The sequence below is a fragment of the Echiichthys vipera genome (assembly GCF_963691815.1).
Source record: "Echiichthys vipera genome assembly, chromosome: 17".
Classification (NCBI taxonomy): Eukaryota; Metazoa; Chordata; class Actinopteri; order Perciformes; family Trachinidae; genus Echiichthys; species Echiichthys vipera.
Genome location: NC_139842.1, coordinates 12,130,782 through 12,151,240, shown reverse-complemented (window position 1 = coordinate 12,151,240; position 20,459 = coordinate 12,130,782). Strand labels below are relative to the sequence as shown.

General features: G+C 41.8%; 1 protein-coding gene across 2 annotated transcripts in view; it reads left to right on the top strand.

Moving 5' to 3' along the window:
• The window catches only part of cyth3b (cytohesin 3b), a 33,407-nt gene that overhangs the window by 3,823 nt on the left and 9,125 nt on the right, over positions 1-20,459 (top strand). The window contains exons 1-5 of one of the 2 annotated variants that reach the window (XM_083931322.1): positions 11,494-11,630; positions 18,238-18,320; positions 18,751-18,815; positions 19,694-19,760; positions 19,928-20,046. In XM_083931322.1, the coding sequence (XP_083787448.1) occupies positions 11,588-11,630; positions 18,238-18,320; positions 18,751-18,815; positions 19,694-19,760; positions 19,928-20,046 (377 nt within the window). In that variant the 5' untranslated portion in view covers positions 11,494-11,587. Of the gene's footprint in view, positions 1-11,493; positions 11,631-18,237; positions 18,321-18,750; positions 18,816-19,693; positions 19,761-19,927; positions 20,047-20,459 lie in introns of those variants that run through there. The other variant, XM_083931323.1, reaches the window with a different exon arrangement.

Sequence of the window (20,459 nt, the reverse complement as noted above, 5' to 3'; positions counted from 1 at the left end):
ATCTTGGCAGTTCAGTTTTTGAGTGTGTGAGTGTGTGTGCGGTCTGCAGGGTTATGGCACACTGCTGCCCAACTTGGGTGAGGAGAGATGCACACGACAGGCTTTGAGATCTCAGGGCCATTCATCTGATGGCCGCAGGACAGTGCCAGCAGCTTCCTGCTTTGTTCAGGGTCTGTGAGTTTTGTCTTTTGAGTAGATGTGCAATGGCTGTCTTTTCCCCACAGACCACACGCCGTCATGTAGATAAGAGAAAAGCGTCCTGAAGTCTTCATGGAGCATAGGAAAAAAATCATGCTTACACATACCTCTTGAAGACTGAATCTTCCATGTCAATATTTTAATCATTTTTAGAGGATTTACCCAGTTCACCTGTACAGCAGATTTTTACAGAGAATGTTTACTTCAAGCCAGAGTAGGCTCAGGTAGGCAGTAACGATCCGTATGCAGCCTGTGTGAAGGTGAAAGACCTGAGGGCCCTGCCTGATGTTTGGGAGCACCAGAGGGATGGTGCAGTAGACACCCAGTTTTGTACAAGTTACCTCCACACAATCAAGGATCTAGTATGGGTCACCCAGTTTGCAGTCTGCTGTTATAGCTTTTTTTAAAATGTGTTAAATGAGAGCAAGTGTATTTTGTTAAATGGCGAAAGGCGTAAGGCTAGTGCAAAAACCAAAACACTGCCTGCCGACCTCCTGCAACCTGTGAGTCCCCCTGATCTCAGAGGGGACAGGTTTTACTCGCTTGTATCCATGCAGGATTTGCCTGTTTCCCTGTGTTTACAGTCTTTATTCTAAGCTAAGCTCACTGGCACTTTTAGCGTACAGACATGAGAGTTATATCAGTCTTCTCATCCAACTCTTTGCAAGACAGTGAATTAACTTATTCCCCCAAATGTCAAACTGTTCCTTTATAATACAACTTTAATGGCTAGGATGGGGAGGGTTTATTTGTATTGGCTGTTAGTTTTGCCAATGAGTGTTTGGGAGGTGTGTTTTGTCTCTGTTTTGACTGTTGTGTGCTCTCCCACACTGTCATGCACTAGCAGGCCAGCTCACCACGGCTCAGTAACTGCTTTGAGAAGCTGATGTGGAGATAAAAAAAAAGACTTCTGGCTTCTGTATGAGGCTTGATGTTACTGTATAGACTAAAGTCTCTGTGTGCATTTCATCTTCGACAAAAAGGTCAGTGAACACAGAGAGCCCTTGTTGAGTTTGGCCTCCTGAATATCAGATAGCACTTTACATTTACCCATGACATCCCCTTATTGGTCTCAAGTTGGACTCAACAGACATTAGGTCAGACTATCCCATATGGAAGTCAACTCTCTGGATTTGGATATAATCTACTTGCATGAATAAAGGCTAAGTGTAAAGTGAACATGAGGCATGCGTGCAAATCCTCTTGGACCTCCACAGTGTTTTTTGTGCCTTATAAAAGGTTTTGAAGTACTTTTATAAATGGCTATGGCAAGACTTAATTTTTGTCTGGAATAGTGGAGGAAAAGCACACACAGGGGGTTTTAGAGAAAGTATCCAGTTTCCTCTTCATCCAACAGACAGCACTTTGCAGTAAAGGTCTACTGTTCGACCGAGTCATTCACCTTGATCTGTCTTTGTTGCATTCAGACCATCAAGGGGCTCGTGAAGGGGTGACATGAGGCAAATCGAGCCATTTTTCTCATCTTTAGAAAGAAAAATCAGAGCGTGCTAAAATGTCCCAGGGGTCTGAAATCATGTGCTAAAGTGAATTTCAGGCAAAGCATGCTTTGCTACACTTAGGCCTTTGTGGGAGTTCATGGCTTCCCATTAAACTGTGTGTGTGTGTGTGTGTGTGTGTGTGTGTGTGTGTGTGTGTGTGTGTGTGTGTGTGTGTGTGTGTGTGTGTGTGTGTGTGTGTGTTGTGTGTGTGTGTGTGTGTGCGTGCGTGCGTGTGTGTGTGCACATGTGTCAGGTCCGTCAGAAAGGGAAGAGAAGGCCAAGCAGAGCTGACAGGAAAAGGGAGTGTTGGAACAATTATGTAAGATTGTTTGACCTGCTGAAGATGCAGGAAAAAGGTGTATCCCCCTCTGACTGCCAGTACATCCAGTTCTTCACACTCTGTAGTTTACTCTATTAATACCATGTTGGAATCGTAGACTAGATAAAATATGGACATAGTCTCTGTGATGTCACCTATATTTTTGTGAAGCTCAATGCGGGTGGCTGTCTCCGCCTAACTCCCAGCTAATCCAAAAATGGGCATGAAGGTGGAGCTTGGATGGAATTGAGGCGGGCTTATGAAGCTTACAGTCTATGCTAGCCACCTATGACGGCACCCACCATCACTCAAATCTCAAGACTCCTGTGAAGTGGTCATAACCTCAATTATTTAGAACTTTATATTAATTATATTAAAACAATCACCCCCCATGCAGTTATCATGAACAGGGAAATTAGTCCTAGAGACTAAAACCATAAAGTTCTTGTGTAAAGTTGGGCATTTTAACATGGGGATCTATGGGGAATGACTTACTTTTGGAGCCAGCCTCAAGTGGCCATTTGAGGAAATGCAGTTTTTGGCACTTCTGCATTCGCTTTGTTTGTTTAGCCCCAAAGGTTACTGCTTGTTTGGAATACACTAATGTCTTAGTGAAAAGTTAAATTGTCATTCTTCAAGCAAATATTGACAGTTTCAGCTTCTCAAATGTTAAATTTGCTGTCTTTCTTATGTTACAGATGTAAATACATTTTATATGTCTGGGTTTAGACTGTAAATATTTAGATTCAGGCCTAAAAACACTCTTACTGTCAGTATTCAGCTCTGTAGTCCCAGACCTGTTTGTGTGTGTGTGTGTGTGTGTGTGTGTGTGTGTGTGTGTGTGTGTGTGTGTGTGTGTGTGTGTGTGTGTATGTGTGTGTCTGTGAGAGAGAGAGTATCTGGCCAGCCTCCAGCCTCTTACAGCCCTCTTGTCCACCCCCCCAGGACTCGTGGCACTGCCATACCAATTCCAGCCCCCTTTTAAGAATGGATTGGTAACACTCTGTAACTTACTCAGGGGGGTCAATGTGTCAGTGAACTACTAAAGCACATCCTCAGTTTTTGCCAGTTCTCTTTTGTTGCTATTTTTGCAAAATGCGCATGTTTCCACCCACTACCCCCACTCGCTTTTTTGCTGTAAGATGCTGCTGCATCATGCAAAATTCATTCTTCTTTCATAGGAAGAGAGGATGAGCTATGACTGTGCCGCCGGTGCTGTAAAGAAGGCTGAGGTTGTTGCAGCTGTAGTTTTTCCTTTCCACATCATTGTCTCTGTATGCTATTTAGAGTGGCAACTGTGATGTTTGTTACAGAGAAAGGCTACAAAGAGCACAGCAGGATGACCGTTTGACACAGGGGCTCATAAGCAACCTGTCAATGTGTGTTTATATACACGTGTATGTGTATGTGAGTGTGAGTGTCAGTTTGTATATGTTAAGGTGAGAGAGATGGAGATGGAGACATGCAGCAGTGGCACAGATTCAAAGAGAGACTGATAGGGAAGCGGATGCTGCATTCAGATTCTCTAAGTAGGTTAGTGGTGCAAGGCTCAGCCCAGCTGTGTATACCTCATACTTCTCTCTTCCACTATTTCACTTGTGGAGGCATGTATGTGTGTGTGTGTATAAATCTGCACATTAGCTGTGAGTGTGTGCATTTCTTTATATGGTGTGTACCCAGGATTAGTGTGGACTGCCAACCCTCTCCATGCGTAGACAAATGGAGGAGATCAAGTGGGGCGGGATATGGATGATGATAGTGGATTATAAAGTAGGGGCTTGGGTCGCTCACTGTCACTACTAGAGTAAAACACATGCACACAGTATATATAAACAATTGTGACAAAAACGCAGACCTGAAAGGAAAAGAAGAGCAGAAAAGAGCGTTTTTCTCTATTCCTGACAAGTGATTTGTAGTCTGGTGTGCCAGTATAATTAGGCTCTTTCCCTTCACTCTGACCCTTGAATTTTAAAAATTGTTTTCAGAGATAGGACGGCTATTGTTGCTGTAAGTGAGGACGGTGAAATGTAAAAGGAATGGCTTCAACAGAGCAGGTCAAGGCAACAGGCTCCAGAACTGTCATCAATAACCAGGTCTTCTTACAAGGACAACAGCAGCGCGACTTCTTGAGGTGTCACCCACTCTCTATTGCTATAAACAGACACACACACACACACACACACACACACACACACACACACACACACACACACACACACACACACACACACACACACACACACACACACACACACACACACACTTTCTCTCCTTGTCTCATAATTCATGATGCATCAATGTCAGTGCTTCCACAGATGATGACTGTGTTTGATTGATAACCTGGTGTGGCTTTGAGTGGGTCATGACTCATGACCAATGTAACACACACACACACACACACACACACACACACACACACACACACACACACACACACACACACACACACACACACAGTGGTCTGAGGGTATTTCGGAGGGCGAGTGATTTACAGTGGCTCTCGGGCACAGGTTCCTTCACAGGTATTTAATCTCTTTGTTGACCTCTGTCATGCTGAATTTCTGTCATGCAGTGAGGACATGCACCACAGCTAACCTTGGAAAAAGATTTTTTCTTTTCTTGATAATGTTATGTGACCAGAGACACATTATGCAAATGCTTTAACATTAATCCCCTGATATCAAAAGCAGATCCCTATTGCTGCGGAAGCTCCCAGCAGATCTGTGGTTGTCATACATGCCTGCCGGAGGTCATAGACGTGCTTAGTTCATGGTAAAACATTGTGTTTCTAGTATGTTTCATTTCCTACTAGAGTCTAAATGAAGAGGAAACCAGTCTTCCATTTGCGGGTCAGATGAGAACAGCTGATATTGAAATGTGAGACACAAAACCCTTTCAAAGTTTTATGAAATGATAGATATTTTAAATCTCTTTCACATTAGATGTTCCTCCTGTATTCCCCCTGTATTACCGCTATTAGCTGTGGGCTTTAAGCATATAAAAATGTTATGTTGTAATATTGAATGAAAAAATGAAGGGCTACTACCAAACATAAACTTCTCATTTAAAAAAAATTAAAGGGGAGCTCTAAAATGTTTGCTGCCATTTTTTTCTGTATACAGTTTCTTGTATATTTAGGTTCCTGAAATAAATAATAGGCTAATAGTAAAGCCCTTGTCAGCTTGCATGTTATTTGTGCAAAGTCTAGCTCAGTGTTTCTCAATTGGGGATACTTTGGAGTACTACAGGGGATACATGCAATTAAAGAAATATATATTACATGATTCCTAATTCCCCATTTCAAATTCAGCATTGCTGTTTTAGCCGTAAACTGTCCCAACAAACGCAATCACAATTTGTGGTTGAAACGTGGCAAGTGTTTTTGCATTTTAAAGGCATTACAATGTCTTTTTTCCCTACTGTTTGTCGTTGTCAGGGGGTACTTGGATGAAAAAAATATTCCAAAGGGGGTACATTATTGAAAAAAGTTTGAGAACCACTGGCTTACCGGATATACAGTGTAGGTATAAAGTATGACATCCCAGAGCATTTTTCCCCCATATACCAGATTGTTAACTTGTGCAGTCAGACCATGCTCCAGCACTGGAGTAATTTAAGCAAAACTATCATAACCATAACCAGAGTATTTTGGGATGCAGGACGTGAAGCCTGACATCTGGTGTCTTTCTACCCCCACCAGCCAACACTTCCCTGCAACAGCACTATTTATTTTTTAGGATACCGGTATGAATGAATTTGACTATTAATACCACAAAGGCTCAGCCAACAAGGTCATCCCTGATGTTTTTTTTTTATCTGACTTTCATCTACTTCTGTAGGACAAAAACTAAAGCCTGCTCCTCTGTAGAGATGATGCAAGAATCAGAGCCGATGTTTACTACTAATCAGTGTTCAACTTGTGAGATTTCCGATAAGAGGCTAAAGACAAAAGGCTCCTGTGCCGAGGCTTGTAATCTGGAAAACCAGTTCACACAGAACCTGGGAAAGAGTGATTGTCTGACCTGGACCGCCCACATATTTTGTGTAATACAGAAATCCTGGCTCAGGTTTTAACTCTGTTATGAACTCTCTCCTCCTCTTCAACCGCCTCCTCTCCTTCCTGCTGTCTTGGAATAACAAAAGCAGAAGTGGATCCTATTTGGCAGCTGGATTGTCTCTTCATCTTTCATCTGTCTCTGCTCTGCTCTTTCCCAGATGTAAGGCCTGAACCCAGTATAAACAGACTGTGGTGCTGCCTCCTCTGTAGTCTATGTTTCTCTGTCTGCAAGTTCTGTTTGTCTGCTCAGGGCCTCCATACCAGACTGTAGGCCGGTGAGACGCTACAGTTATTTCCTGAGTGAGTCACAGGATTGTGGTGGTCCTCACTGAGGCTCTGCTAAGAGTATCTGGAGGATCGTATCTCCTGACAGAGTATACAGCCTCACAGCTGAGTAGGCTGGTTTACTCACCCGATATATTTTTAAACTAGGGGCAACTCAAACTACCAGTGGTGGAAGAAGTACTCAGATAGTTTACTTAAAGGTCCCATATTGTGATAAACCATGTCTCTCCTTTATTATAAAGCAGGTCAAGCTGCTATATAAATACTCTGAAAGTATCAATCCACAGAGAAATGCACACAACCGGCTTTCAGAAACTGTGCCTTTACAGTTGTGATGTCACAGCTATACATATAGGTAGAAAGTGCTGCTACAGTGTCATTCCCCGGCAGAGACGCGGAGAGCAAAGCCGTGGAAGACCTCAAAAAGCGAACCAATCAGGCGCTAAAATTGAGTGTTTCAGACAGATGGAAAATTGAGGTATATTCAGACAGAAAAAATAATTAGTTTTTTGACCATTAAAGGTGATCTACTCAAAACACTGAATAAAAAGTGGGTTGGGATTGTCTACCCCCGGCTTTCACCCGAGTACATGAAATACCATGTACTTGCACTATCATGTGGACAGTCTATCAGAACAACCAACAGAGAAGCTCAGATTACAACAAACACAGAGGGAGAGAGACTTCATTCTCTGCCCAGGATGCCATTACTCTGCCACAGGCATGCTTGTAGGTGACATTTTGTAGGGTGCTAATAATATTAAAGAAATTAGGGGTAATTCTGTCATCACAACATATGACAGAAAATTCTTCAGGGCTTATTTTGGCCCCACACATGCAGTTGATGCAGTATTTTGTAATAGCTGAATCCTTGCTAAATTAGGAAATCTCTTGTCTAGACAGAGTGTGAGGTTATTAAGAACATTATTACAGCAAGATAACAACAAGCATGAGAGACAAAACAAAGCAACAATAATCTCAAACATACCTTAACTATTGCTTACCTGCACATATCTGCCGATTTGACCTTTTTCAGAATATCAAATGGGTGTTTTCAGTTGCTTATAACTACCGTAGATATGAGGTGGTAGGGTCCTACAGTACCTGCCTTTGTAAGCTGTTATCATCTATTGTAATGGTAAACTGTATTACCCATCAGGGTCACTCTAAACTGCTTAAACGTGGCGCTGTATGATAATGTAGTTTGATGGCAGGATGTAATAAAAGACCAAAAATTCTGTATAAGAGGAAGGTCTGTGTGGTGGATAGGTCAGACACACAGGACTTTCACACGGGGAGACCTGAGTTCATGTCCCATGTTTTATCTTGCTTACCATAGTATTTTAACCCAAACCACAATCTTTTTCTGAACCTAACCACATAGTGTTATTGCCTAAACCTAACCAAGTCACATCTGTAGCAGGATTTGGCTTCCCTGTTCTAACCCATATTTATGAGGCTGATAACCACTGATTACGGCCATTTAACGGAGTGATAACGTCTGACGCTGGTGAACAAACCGTGTATTGGTTAAATGGCAGGCTGTCAAGATCACCATCTTCTTTTGAAAATGTCTTTGCTCTCTGAAAAAAAAAAAACCCAAGACTGAGCAGGATAAAGACTGGTGATGGGATAAGAAAAGGTCTCAGTTTCTGTAGTCCATGGATGGCTGATAGCCAGATTGGCTGTTTATCAGTTGCAAAACTTGCAAAATTGTGTAAGGAAACATATGCATTTAGTAAGAATAACTTTACGAAGCCTAAATGACATGTGAGGTATCAACAATGATAATGGGAGATAGTAGCAGTCAAGTTTGTAATTGATCAAAGATAAAACACAAGAGATCCTGCTGCCAAAACCGCTCAACTAATTTGTCTAAGGATTGTGACATATGATGGCCCAAAAATAAACCAATCAGAAGCTGTTCTTTAGGCTTCTTTCCAAAGGGAAGAGGTAACGTTTCTTTCAGAGTGAAAATTGGCACACACTCACACAGTACTTGTTCATGTATAAGTGACTGTGGGTTTAGTGAAGAGACTGTCTAACTTCAAGGGATTTTGTTATAGGGTGTTTGAGGCTTTGAAGAATCAAACGGTTGTGTTGTGTTTGATGTAACCTTTGATTTTTCCTTGTAATCTAATTTTCATAAAGGGAACACTATGGATATATCTTATAAGATTAGAGCTGACAACAAGTGACTCTTGCAGACTTGAAAAACATTCGGTCACTTCTTTAACGCCAAGTGGATGGAGACCTTTTTCAGACCTTTCTTCAAGAACAATTGCGGTTTCATGAACTCTTTTGAAATATTAAAGAGTATATAAGTGTTGCGTTCAAGGACAATAGCGTGGCTTTCACATCAGATGTGTTTACAAGGCTGAAAGACTTAGCAACTTGCTTGAAGAGGCACAAGAGAAGTTGTTTTCTTTATTTCTGCATTTCTTTTGCCTTTAGCCATGCATGCTGCTGGTCTGATGAACACTTTGATCCAAACTGAATAATCTCTTGGACAGATTAATATGAAATTTTTCTTTAATGCCATCAGCAGGTCACATAAATGACTGAAAAACTAAACACATTCCCATAAGCCTCAGCTGTAGCTTGTGTTGCGCTGATTAGCAAATGTTAGCATGCTAACACACCACACTAGGATCGTCCACATTATACCTGCTTAACATCACGTGTTAGCATTGTTATTGTGAGCATGTTAGCATTAAGCAATAAAGATGCACTATGTACAGCCTCACAGAGCTGGTAGCATTGACTGTCAACTCTTTCATTCATCTTTGTCCCTTTATTACTACCACTCTCTAGATTAACAATGGAATATAAGACATCAGCTGACCTCGTAGAAAAGTAGGTGAGATGTTCATCTAGTCATTTCATTTGGGAGGGAATTGGAGTGCTGTTGTTTGGTTTGGCTGCTCCTGAAATTCCATTGTGGACATTTGTTTTACTGGCAAAATAAAGACATAAATCATGTTTTATGCGTGTGAAATCAATATTATCAAAGCCAGCATCATGAAGCCCAATGTCAGTATTTATTAATGTGATGGAAGAACTTGATAATGGATGAGATCTGTGTTCCTGTTGCGTAGAGTGGATTTTGGAACCAAAAGCAGAACTTGTGTCACCACTTGAAAAAGGTTTTGCAAATGTTCACAAGCAGTTTTATTTGAGAAGTGGGTGCTGTGAGAGTTGATCCAGGGTTTGCGGTGAAGTAGTCTCTCATTGCCAGATCTCCACAGCCCTGTGTCAGTGCTGGAGTATGATCTGGCTACACCAGCTTATCATTCTTGTTTGTATTTCTTTAAACCAATCACTATCAACTTGGGCAGCCCTAAGCCCGACATCTGAGATGAGCAGGTGGGGAAGGGGAATGTGTCAGGCTTTTCACACTACTGTACATCCGGTAAACCAGACTAGCAGTTGAGATAGCGTGGGCTGGCTGGGACATTGGGCGAGACAGGCCGATAATACAGGAGGAAAATGGACCTGAGGCATAGGTAGACACAGAATTATTCAGAGCACAGGCAAACACAAGGAAAATACTAACATGAACTAGAGACTGACATTAGCACCTAATTGACAAACTGATTGATCTGGCGAAGACTGGAGTGTAGAGCTGGGGTATATACAGTATATACTACAGGAGTCGATCAGTACGTTCACATGCACATCAGTAACCCGAAAATGTTTTTTCCGAGGTTAAATGGGAAAATGACCAGGGTAACTCGACCTCCGGTACAGTAGGTGGCACTCTGCCAACATACAGCTGGACTGAATATGGCTTTTTTTCTGGTTCACCTTTGTCAAAATCACAAGCAGAATTACGACAGAAACTGGTCTTCTTGGTAGTGATGTTACTTACCAAAGCGAAAGCCACTGTGGGAGGGGGAGTTATAACCAATGGAGCATGAAACCCGATAGTAACCCGGGACTGCTGTTGACACGCACGAATAATCGGGGTACTGAAGGACTTCTCTAGGTCTGTTAACCGGGGTATGAGAACTCCGAGTTAACCCGGGGTATTGTGTTTACATGGTGTTTGAGAAACCAGAGTATGCCCTTAACCCGCTTATTATTAGGTTTTTAAACTGCATGTTAGCGCACTGAGTCGATGAGTTGGTTGGTTACAGGTGTGCAGGTTGAAACACACAAACATACACACACACACACTCACTCACACACACACACACACGCACACACACACACACACACACACACACACACACATACACACACACACACACACACACACACACACACACACACACACACACACACACACACACACACACACACACATACAGAGCACCAACAAGACACACTAGGGAGTGGTAAAGAGCAGAAAACACGAGTCTTGTGAGCAAATGTGTATTTTTTTAATATCTTACTTGTACTCCATATGCAGTTTGATGCACTGTATTAGTGGAGTCACTGACTACCTAAAATCAAAGGAAAAGGGCACCATCATTGATGTAAATCTAATGTTTGCAATAGTGAGGAATGAAACCTCAGATAGTGTAAAAGTGACTCAGTAAAGTGGACAGTAACCTAAACACTATAGACTGGAGTGGCTGCTACTCCAGCCTCATAAAAGTTGTAGCTGATGCTCTCAAGGTGAGTAGAATGTATTTAAAACGAGTGCACTCTGCTGTTGTTGCTGCGCCCTCAGTGCCTCTGATCTGATGTGAAATGCAGACCAAAAGCCCATCATCGTCGTAATAAATAGCGTTTATGAAGTGAAGATGGGCCTTTCGGTAGTTTTAGGAACTGTGGGGAAAAAAGAGCTGATGGAGGTCTGCATGTGTCTGAAGAGAAAAAAAAAGAGTTGAAGCAGAAGAGCCAACAGTAAGAGTTGAAAAAAAAAATACAAAGAAATGGACAAATGGAAGGGATGAGACTAGAGAGAGCTGGTTCGACCAGACTGGGCGGATGCAGTAGGAGGAATGCGGGCTATTTCGATTCCCCTACTGTCATCTGTCAAGAGGCAGGAACTGTCAAAGTGTGTGTGTTCTTTGTGTGTGAGTGTGTGCGAGTGTGTGTGTGTCTGCATGCTTGAGAGCTGTGAGTAGGAGTAACGCCGAGGGGGTAAAACAATTACTACAGCCACAATTGCAAGAGTACACGAGTGAGAAACAAGCTGCTAAAAGCTCTTACAGCAGGCAGCTACAGTACTGACACAGTACAGACCATCACACAGACAAAGACACCTCTGCTGATGGCATGTCAGTCATCATGGAAACTGGAGAGAGGAAAAGGCGATATGGTATGTATTTTATTTAGGAAATGAAAAACTGAGGCTTGGTCTTGTGAAAGTGGTTATGTCAAATCAAATGTAGGTGTGTTATTTTCACCTGCAGTTCAGTGTTACATGGACAAAGCTTATACACTGAAGTGAATGTGGACATGAGCCCTCATGAGTTTTGTCTGTCAGCGTGTCACCGACTCTGACTCACTTACCCGGCTTTCTTACATCACTCTTAACTCAGCGGGGTTGCACATATATGCAGCAACCATGCCACAATCTAGTGTCAGGAGCTTGTGTAAGTGCTCTCTAATTAGCCTGTGGTGGGAACAGTCTCTGCCCTCCTTTTCGTTTACAGGGTTGCTATTGTTACGGGAATACCAGCGCAGCGGTCCTAATCACGGCAGACATCCCCTCCATTGTTACACATCATGTCTGGTGAAAATCAGGAAACGTTTCACCGGCTCTGTTTGTAACTCTCCAAAGGACAATACAGGTTTTGTTGAGTGAAGTTTTAGCCAGGAGTTGAGCAAAATGAGTTTCACCATAGTTTGATCAGCAAAAGAGTTGAAAGACTATACTGAAGGTTGTATGTTTTAACTCAGTAACTACAGATAAATGGTCAAACTATTAACAAACATAGCTGCATATTCTGTCCATATTCTGTCTTTGCTTTCTCTTCAAAGTAGAATTTCACAAAGTAATAGTGCCTTTTTTTTTTATCCGTCAGCATTTTTTGAGAATTGGGCATATTGTTTAAATGACTTTTTATTGTAAATTGGGGGCTCTGTGATTACTTTAAGCCTGAGCACCCACGTTGACATAGTTTCATTAGTCTCAAGTTGACTTTTCAGCGAACATAACCTGATACAACAGGGGTGTCAGTATGCAAAACCATCTTCTCGACTGACCTTGATGCCAATGATATGGGAAAGCTTTGACTGTCAAAGGCATTTAGTCATATGACTTTTTGATCTGCCAATAAAGACCTATCGGTCATGTGAATCTGATCCCAATCTCTCCAGTAGTAGACAGTAAACTGTATCAGGACTGAGATCTTCCTGTCTGGACTGTGGAGTGGAACAGGGCATTAATGTATTATTCAAAACCCTGAGTAGTTTTCAGTTGAGTGGGGTCTAAAGGGTCATCCACAGATTAGGAAGCAGCTCTCACATGTAGAGCAGCACTTCCACTGACGCCATGCAGAGTACAAGTATTAATAATTGTGCTGTTTTACGGTAACAGAGACAGTGATCAGTGACTCCAGCAAAGAACGTCATTGAGCTGAAACACAGCCTCTGTTATCAGTGGCATCATGAGCAATCTGCTTTCCTTTTTATGACCCATATGACTGTCTAGAGCAGGGCAAGTTAACGTTTTAATGGCGTCATGAGATTTTACCACTAATAATATACCAACTGTAACCTGACCTGAATACAGTAATACTAAAGAGTGATTTGATCAAGTTTTCCTATTTGTGAAATGTTTTACTTTGCTGCATTGTAATATAATGATACTTTATATCAGTCCTAGATGATCACAAGCTGCGTTGTTCTTCGGTAACTCATGTATTGGTTTACAGTGCAGCCGGGCAAACTATGAGCTTCGGGATGCATTGTTTTAAAAAGAAGAAAGTCAGTAATTTAAATATTTTTCATCATGCTGTGAGACACCACGATCAGATCTCATGCTGCAAACAAGACATTTGAGGGTGTTCACATTGGGCTTTGGAAAGCACTGATAGACATTTTTCTGACATTTTATAGACAACAACTAGTCGATTAATCGAGAAAACAATTGACAGATGACACTGTTTTCCTGTGAACCCTTTGTTGTGAAGGCAGTTTGAATCCAGCTCCAGACTTGCGGACTCCGCCGCTAACATTGAAAACTGCTAAGACTGTCACCATTCATTTATTCACATATTCAGTGCCCTTCTAGATTCACTGTTATCTCACTTTAGACGATAAACTCTGTAATGGCGTACAGTTCTTAAATGCTACAATGTCTGTGCTGCCTTCGCTGCACGTTGATCCTGGCTGATATTGGTTTTTGAGCTTTCCCCTAACCCCGGAGATGGTGTTGACCCGGCTGGTTACGGTTGACCAGGAGTAGAGAGCTAAAAGTGATTGTAAGATTGGAAAGAGGAAGTTACAAACTTAATGACCTTTCCTTTAAAACAATCTGGTCCATGTGTCTGTCGGAGAAAACTTGAGAACAGTGGGAGTTAATCATCCATGCATGCCTTAAGACCATTTGGGGGGGACGGAGGCTAAGCATGCAAGTTTGAGTTATGATGATGTATTGATTGATACTGGAACACCAGCCCCCTGAGTCATAATATGAAACGGCTGAGTGGTGTTGCATTGGTAATCAATGTGACTGTGCCTGGGGTTAAGCATAGGGTGTTTGTATATAACCTTATATGGATTTAATCATGAGGGCTGCTTTCTATGGGAATACACACACATAAACACACTCACAGATTCCTAGACTTTCATGCATAATGCAATAGATGCCCAGTCTCGGCTGCATAGTAGTAGTTGTTCTCACAATGATATCAGATTACTCTGTTTTCCTAATGCTACAAAACACACTCAGCGGGGGAATCTTTACCCAAAACAGATTCAGTCTCCTCAGACAATCTATCCCATTCTCTGGTCCAGGCGGGCTCTTTCAGCCAGAGTTGGAAGGATGGAGGGCTTTTCTTTGCGCATTACAGACGTAGGTTGCCTGCAGGGTATCTTTGCTCCACAATTACTGCTTTATGAGGCTGTTTAACCGAAGCCAAGGAAAGAAAGCAACAGCAGGCAGAGAGTGTGAAGATGTCTGGTGTGCGGTGTTTGTTCCTACATCACCCTTGAGTCTTTTCCTTTCCCTGCTGTTTGGCACTGAGAGCATCCTTTTGTGTCCTTACTTCTTTCGCACGCAGATGTTGCCTCTTCACAACTTTTTCTCTCTCTTTTTATCCTCTTTAACCCAATAGACCGTTCACTGGGAGTCCGTTACAAACTCATGTTGTACAGATAAGTAAAACCAACAGAAATGAAATGTACATTTTTGTTAAGATGCTAGTCTCAAAAAGGTCACAAATTCATCAGTGTTTGACAGGAACATGTGTGTAAAATTATGTATGAACGTGTTTCTTTGTGAGCAACACAAAATGGGCAATTTCCATCTTCTGAGATCATGTGATACGATCAAAAGCTCCAAAACAGCTACGAAATGGACCTCATAGTGAGGTTTTTTTTTTTCACCTACTGTCTTGAAGGTCAAAAAACTAACTTTTAACTTAACTTTTTCAACAGTTTTTCAATGTTTTTTCCAATATGGTTCATGTTGGTTCTCACTTGGTTTCATCTTGGGGAACGAGTATGTTTTTTGCTCAAGTCAAAACATTTATTTCATACCGCCCTGGGGGAATAGCCTACATATCTAATTGCATCTTTCCACTGACATTGTATGCAATCGCCCTTTGCGTTCTATCTGAACCGGACATTGTATATCAGGATGGAAGAAAAAGTGAAGCCAAAATACCGGGTACGGGCGTTGTCGTCTTGTAATGTTGAAGCCCAGAGTCTGAGCATTAGTCAAAGCCTCACTCATACAACTGCCCGAGCAATTGTGAGTCAATCACAGCTGTCAATCTTGATGTTCACACCCGTTTTCTAGCATTCAATAACTAATAAAAAACAAACTTGTCAGAAAAACAAACCAGCAAAAAAAAGTGTAACCCTAAAATAACAGAAACTGTCTTTAGGAAAAAAATATTTGACTCTGTTTCCCATCCACTTCTATGGCGGGGTTGAGATTTATGATCTGTGCAGCCACAAGGGGCCGATCGAGATATTTTGGTATCACTTTTGGGGAGCTGTCACGTCGTCCATCTTTATTTACAGTTTATTATCTGAATACAGAAGGGGGAAAAAAGATTAAAAGTGAAACAATAAAAAGAAAACAATGAAATAATAAAATAAAGGGAAAACAAAACATCCTTTGCAGACATCCAATTCATCCACCCACACAGTCCCAGCAACCTCTCTCCCACTAAACAGCCACTTGGCCATATTATAGGATTTAATGGCAGCTGTCATACTGCCATGAAAAGCATTTAAGATTAACATTTCTAACTCTCATACGACTTTTCTTCTTTGCAGTCAAGCCAGTAATATAAATAGTTTTTTTATATATATATCTTGAGAAATGAAGCGTGAGTCATCATTCACCTGCTCAATGCTTGGTGTTTTGTAAAAGTTGGTAGATACTACATGAGCGTCACTGTCTGAGAGAGAAATGATCGCACAGCCATCTGGATCCCCGCTCTCTTGACTGGCTGCTTGTGTGTGATAAGCCCTTAGAACATAATAACCTAATAGTCCATGCTGCTTGTGTGTCACTTTGTCTTACAGAGCAAGACTAGGAGAGCAGAGGATTTAAAGAGTGAGATAGATGCAGTAGATAGATAAAGGGAAGAGGAAATAACCTTACTCTTCTTCCTTTACCATTATTAACAGTCGGAGCTGGAAACAACGGGGGGGGGGGGGGGGGGGGCTGCATCGGAATTGCAAAGCTGCTTAGCGGTGTGATTCAGTTGGGGGATTTGAATCTGCTCTCACCCCCACTTCAAGGACTGGGGTGGAGGCGGACAAAGAGAGAGATAGAGGGGGTGTGTGTGCATGTGTGTGTGTGTGTGAGAGAGAGAAAAAAGCGTAGGAGAAGCACAATCTGGTATAGTTCCATGTGAAAATGACCTACTTCCTGTCAGCTCGCTCTCAAATGGATTGCTGTTTTCTGATGTGTTGGAGGAGAGAGGGGGAGGTCCTCCGAGGGGTCTGGGGGAGGATGGTTGACGTGGCACGGTTAAATGAAAGATAAGGAGGTGGCTCCTGGGGACGCACAGTGTAGAATAAAATAAATGGCATGTGTGTGTCAAGTGTAAATTCTGTATGCATGGAGTGTATATTGTGTATTCACCTGTGTATACAGTGTGTGTATGCTCATGCAGTAAAACATGCATGTTGCGTGATGTGCTGCTGTCTCTTTGCAGTGTTAATTATCTCAAATGACGGCCCAACGAGAGTTGACTATCCATAATACAATATTTGAGGGGGCAGGCCTCACCAGATGGTCAGTGGTCGTCGTGTGTGTGTGTGTGTGTGTGTGTGTGTGTGTGTGTGTGTGTGTGTGTGTGTGTGTGTGTGTGTGTGTGTGTGTGTGTGTGTGTGTGTGTGTGTGTGTGTGTGTGTGTGTGTGTTTCAAACACTGGATGTTATTTATGGAAGTGATCTGCTTTTCAACAGGGAAATTTCCGTGGATTTAATTTGGTTTGTAGGAAAATTGCCTTGGGAAACTTTTGTGTAAACTAATACTAACACCTGCTCCATATTTTATGTGCATACACCGTGTATACTGCGAAGCTGCTGTATAAAAGTGGTACTTAAAAATGTATTTGTTAACAAACTACATGAGATATAAAGAAACAGAACAGGAGAAAATATGAACACAAGAAAATACATGTACATGGATATCAAGACATTTAATTTAATTAAAGCAGTTACAATCCCTGTTTTATAATAACAGTGTGACAATGTGAAAGTGGTTGCTTGCAGTGATGAACCTGCAGAGAAATACCCTCTGAATCTGCAGATCCCCTCGGCTTTGCAGAGCTTTAAAGTGAGTTTCAGCTCATTATTTAGCTGTCCGGCAGTTTTGGTTCACTCTCACAGCTCTCATTGCATCGAAGCTCGAAAAACCCTTTCCTGGGAACCAGACAAATCTGCAAGCTCATGTTTGATTTGGTCTGGCAGATAAGTCGGGCGTTTTGGACAGATATCCGGCGGCCAGAGACACGCTGGGCCAATCACAAACTTTTATTTAATATATGGATGGGTTTGAGACTATGACTGTACAGAGGAGCACTGCTGATGGCTGCAGCTGATGTAAAACTTTCTGTTGAAGATATTATCGCATTACAACATTTTTTCTACCTTTGTCCCGGGTTTTCTGGGCAACCCTTTTCTTAGAATAAATAATGAAAGTAACTAATTTCTTTGAGATGACACATGAGGGCTTTTCCAGCAAACAGAAGCCATTTTTTGCACATGTCGGACCTGTGAGATGATAGATTGAGTAAAGATCTTAGGAGTAAGACAATTCTTCCCTAAAATATTAGAAAAATCATGCTTACTGCTTCTTAGCATGTGATATCTGTCCTCGTAGAAACATAGGGTTATGTTTGTAAAAGGAGTTCCATAATAGATTTGAATTTTCTTTTTTTAACTTGTATGTTTGGTGAATGGATGAGTGGGTCATTCAACCGTGGGATAAAATATGTACGGAGCAAAGACCTTAATTGTAAATAGAGAAAAAAAAAAGAATGAATGTACTGATTACCCAGAGATATCTGAGAGAGTATGAACTCCTGTCTGTTAGTGTTTTCATTTAGGTCATGAGTAATGTGTTTGGAATGGATTGATTTAACAGGTATGCACTGCCAGCCTTAATCCCTATGACTCTGACTGGCTGGTCGGAAGGTGAATTAATTTAATCCATCTTCATAACCCTGCCCCTCCCTCTCTCCGTCTCTCACACATGCTCTTTCATTTTCCCTTCTCTCTGTATTTTACAGTACCTGAGGACCTGTCTCTGGAGGAAAGAGATGAGCTGTCAAACATACGACGCAGTAAAAAAGAGCTCCTGGATGATATTGAAGTGAGTAACAGTCCAAGGATAATATAATGTTATTATAATGGGTTTTATGTGTTCTAGCAGCAGAAAGTTCCCATTAGTAGGGCTGGGTAATATGATAACATTGTAAACTAATAAAATTAGTTATTGAAGTGTTTACCATGTCTGAAGACTCATTTGATGTAATGCTGAACAAATTTACATATTGGCATTGAACATTTTATTGTATGTGCGATTTTGTCCATGAATCAGAAACGTACTCCTTCCTGGTGCCTCCAAACTATCCACCATCTAATAAAGGCAAAAATGCTCCTTTTAAAATTGTTTAATATACTGTATATCACCCAGCCCTAATTATAAGGAAATGTGTCATTATGCCCTCTGCTATTGAATAATGTGAATTCTAGTGTATGGAATAAGTGACTGAGTCATTTTGCTGTTTTCTTCTCTGCAGCGACTGAAGTTTGAGATCGCAGAGGTAATGACTGAGATCGAGCAGTTGACCTGTGTGGGGGAGAGGTGAGGTTTTTTTAAATTTTTTATATACTAATTGGTTAATTGTTTAAAGGCTGCAAGTCAGTTTTCAGTATTTATTCGTCTCATGATTATTTCTTATTTATCAAAACTATTGTCGATTTATTTTCTGTTATTTGACTAATTGCTTCAGTGACTAATGGTTTCAGGGCTAGTACAGTCTTTCTTTTGCCTCTTCTCCTCTACAAAGCCATTGAGCCATGTTGTCGCTTCCGCCGCGAACCTCGCACCTGTCGTGTCCGTTTGCGCGTGTGTTTGTGTGTTAATCCCCCTTTGTTTGAGGAGTGAAGCGGGATATTCCCTTGACTAAACATTATCCAAACAGTCTGTATTCACAGGCCTTTATTCGATTGGTTGATGAGGTGGAGTGAGGCCATGTGTCAGGCTGTGTGTGTGTGTGTGTGTGTGTGTGTGTGTGTGTGTGTGTGTGTGTGTGTGTGTGTGCGTGCGTGTGTGTGTCTCAGGTGCAGCTGGCAAAGGGGCTACGGCTATTTTGGGCACACAGGAAGCTTAGGGAGCATGCACAGACACACAAAAGGTGGAGATTTCCCTGTTGGGCGCATAAAAAATGTGTTTTAAAGAAGAGTGACATCCAAATGGCTGCAGGGTGGGTTAAACTGTGTGTACGGTACAGGTGCTGCTAAGTGACATGCAGCCACGTCTGTCCCATTTCCAGTTTTCTCAGGTCAAAACCCAATGTACACCTAGTTGTCAGTTGACAGAGTAGTAAATTAAAGAAGTCACAACACGTCCTGGACAAACTTCATCCCAAACTCACCTACTGAATAAACACAGCAGCCTGGGGACAACAACATGCCCTTTACTGTAACATGAGGGATGTGTCTGTGTTTTCTTTATTGCAGCAAAACCACACAAAGAAACAAACAGATCGCCATGGGGAGGAAGAAGTTCAACATGGACCCTAAAAAGGTCAGGTCTTGCCCTCAACTGATTGTTTGTCAGAATCAATAACACTTAACAATTGAATTAAATCTGAAAAACTCCCTCGAGCCATCAATCAGGGCTGTTAAAACAGAGCAAAAAAGGTAACTGAAATACAAGAATGCGCTCTTTTTTCTTTTTCTTTTTTTAAACAGGGCATCCAGTTTCTTCTGGAGAACGATCTGCTCCAGAACACTCCAGAGGACATTGCACAGTTCCTCTACAAAGGCGAGGGGCTCAACAAAACAGTCATAGGGGACTACTTAGGGGAACGGTGAGCTCTCCAGTTTTGCCTCTGTTTTTCCTCCACCTTTCTTTTTCCTCTCCCCATCTCTCTGTCAGATCGGTACAGCATGTGCTCAGACGAGGGCATAAATCTCCAGGAAATTGGCGGTGTGGATTTATGGAGCAGAGCAGTGACAGGAGAGGGGGCCAGTAAAATGACCAAGTGAACATGTGGTTCTTATCGAAGGGAAATCAATAGGGATAGGGGTGTCAAAACAGGGATTTCATACTGCCTGCAAACACAGTGGGTTTCTGTTTGAAACTGCTGCTGTGACTGGCTGCAGGGTTTTCCTCTCCATCTTGACCTTCAAAACATATGATATTGTCACTGTAATGCATTTCCAAAATGAATCCCATATTAACAGTCTAGTGTCTGTTTTTTCTGTTTAAATGGAAAGCGTC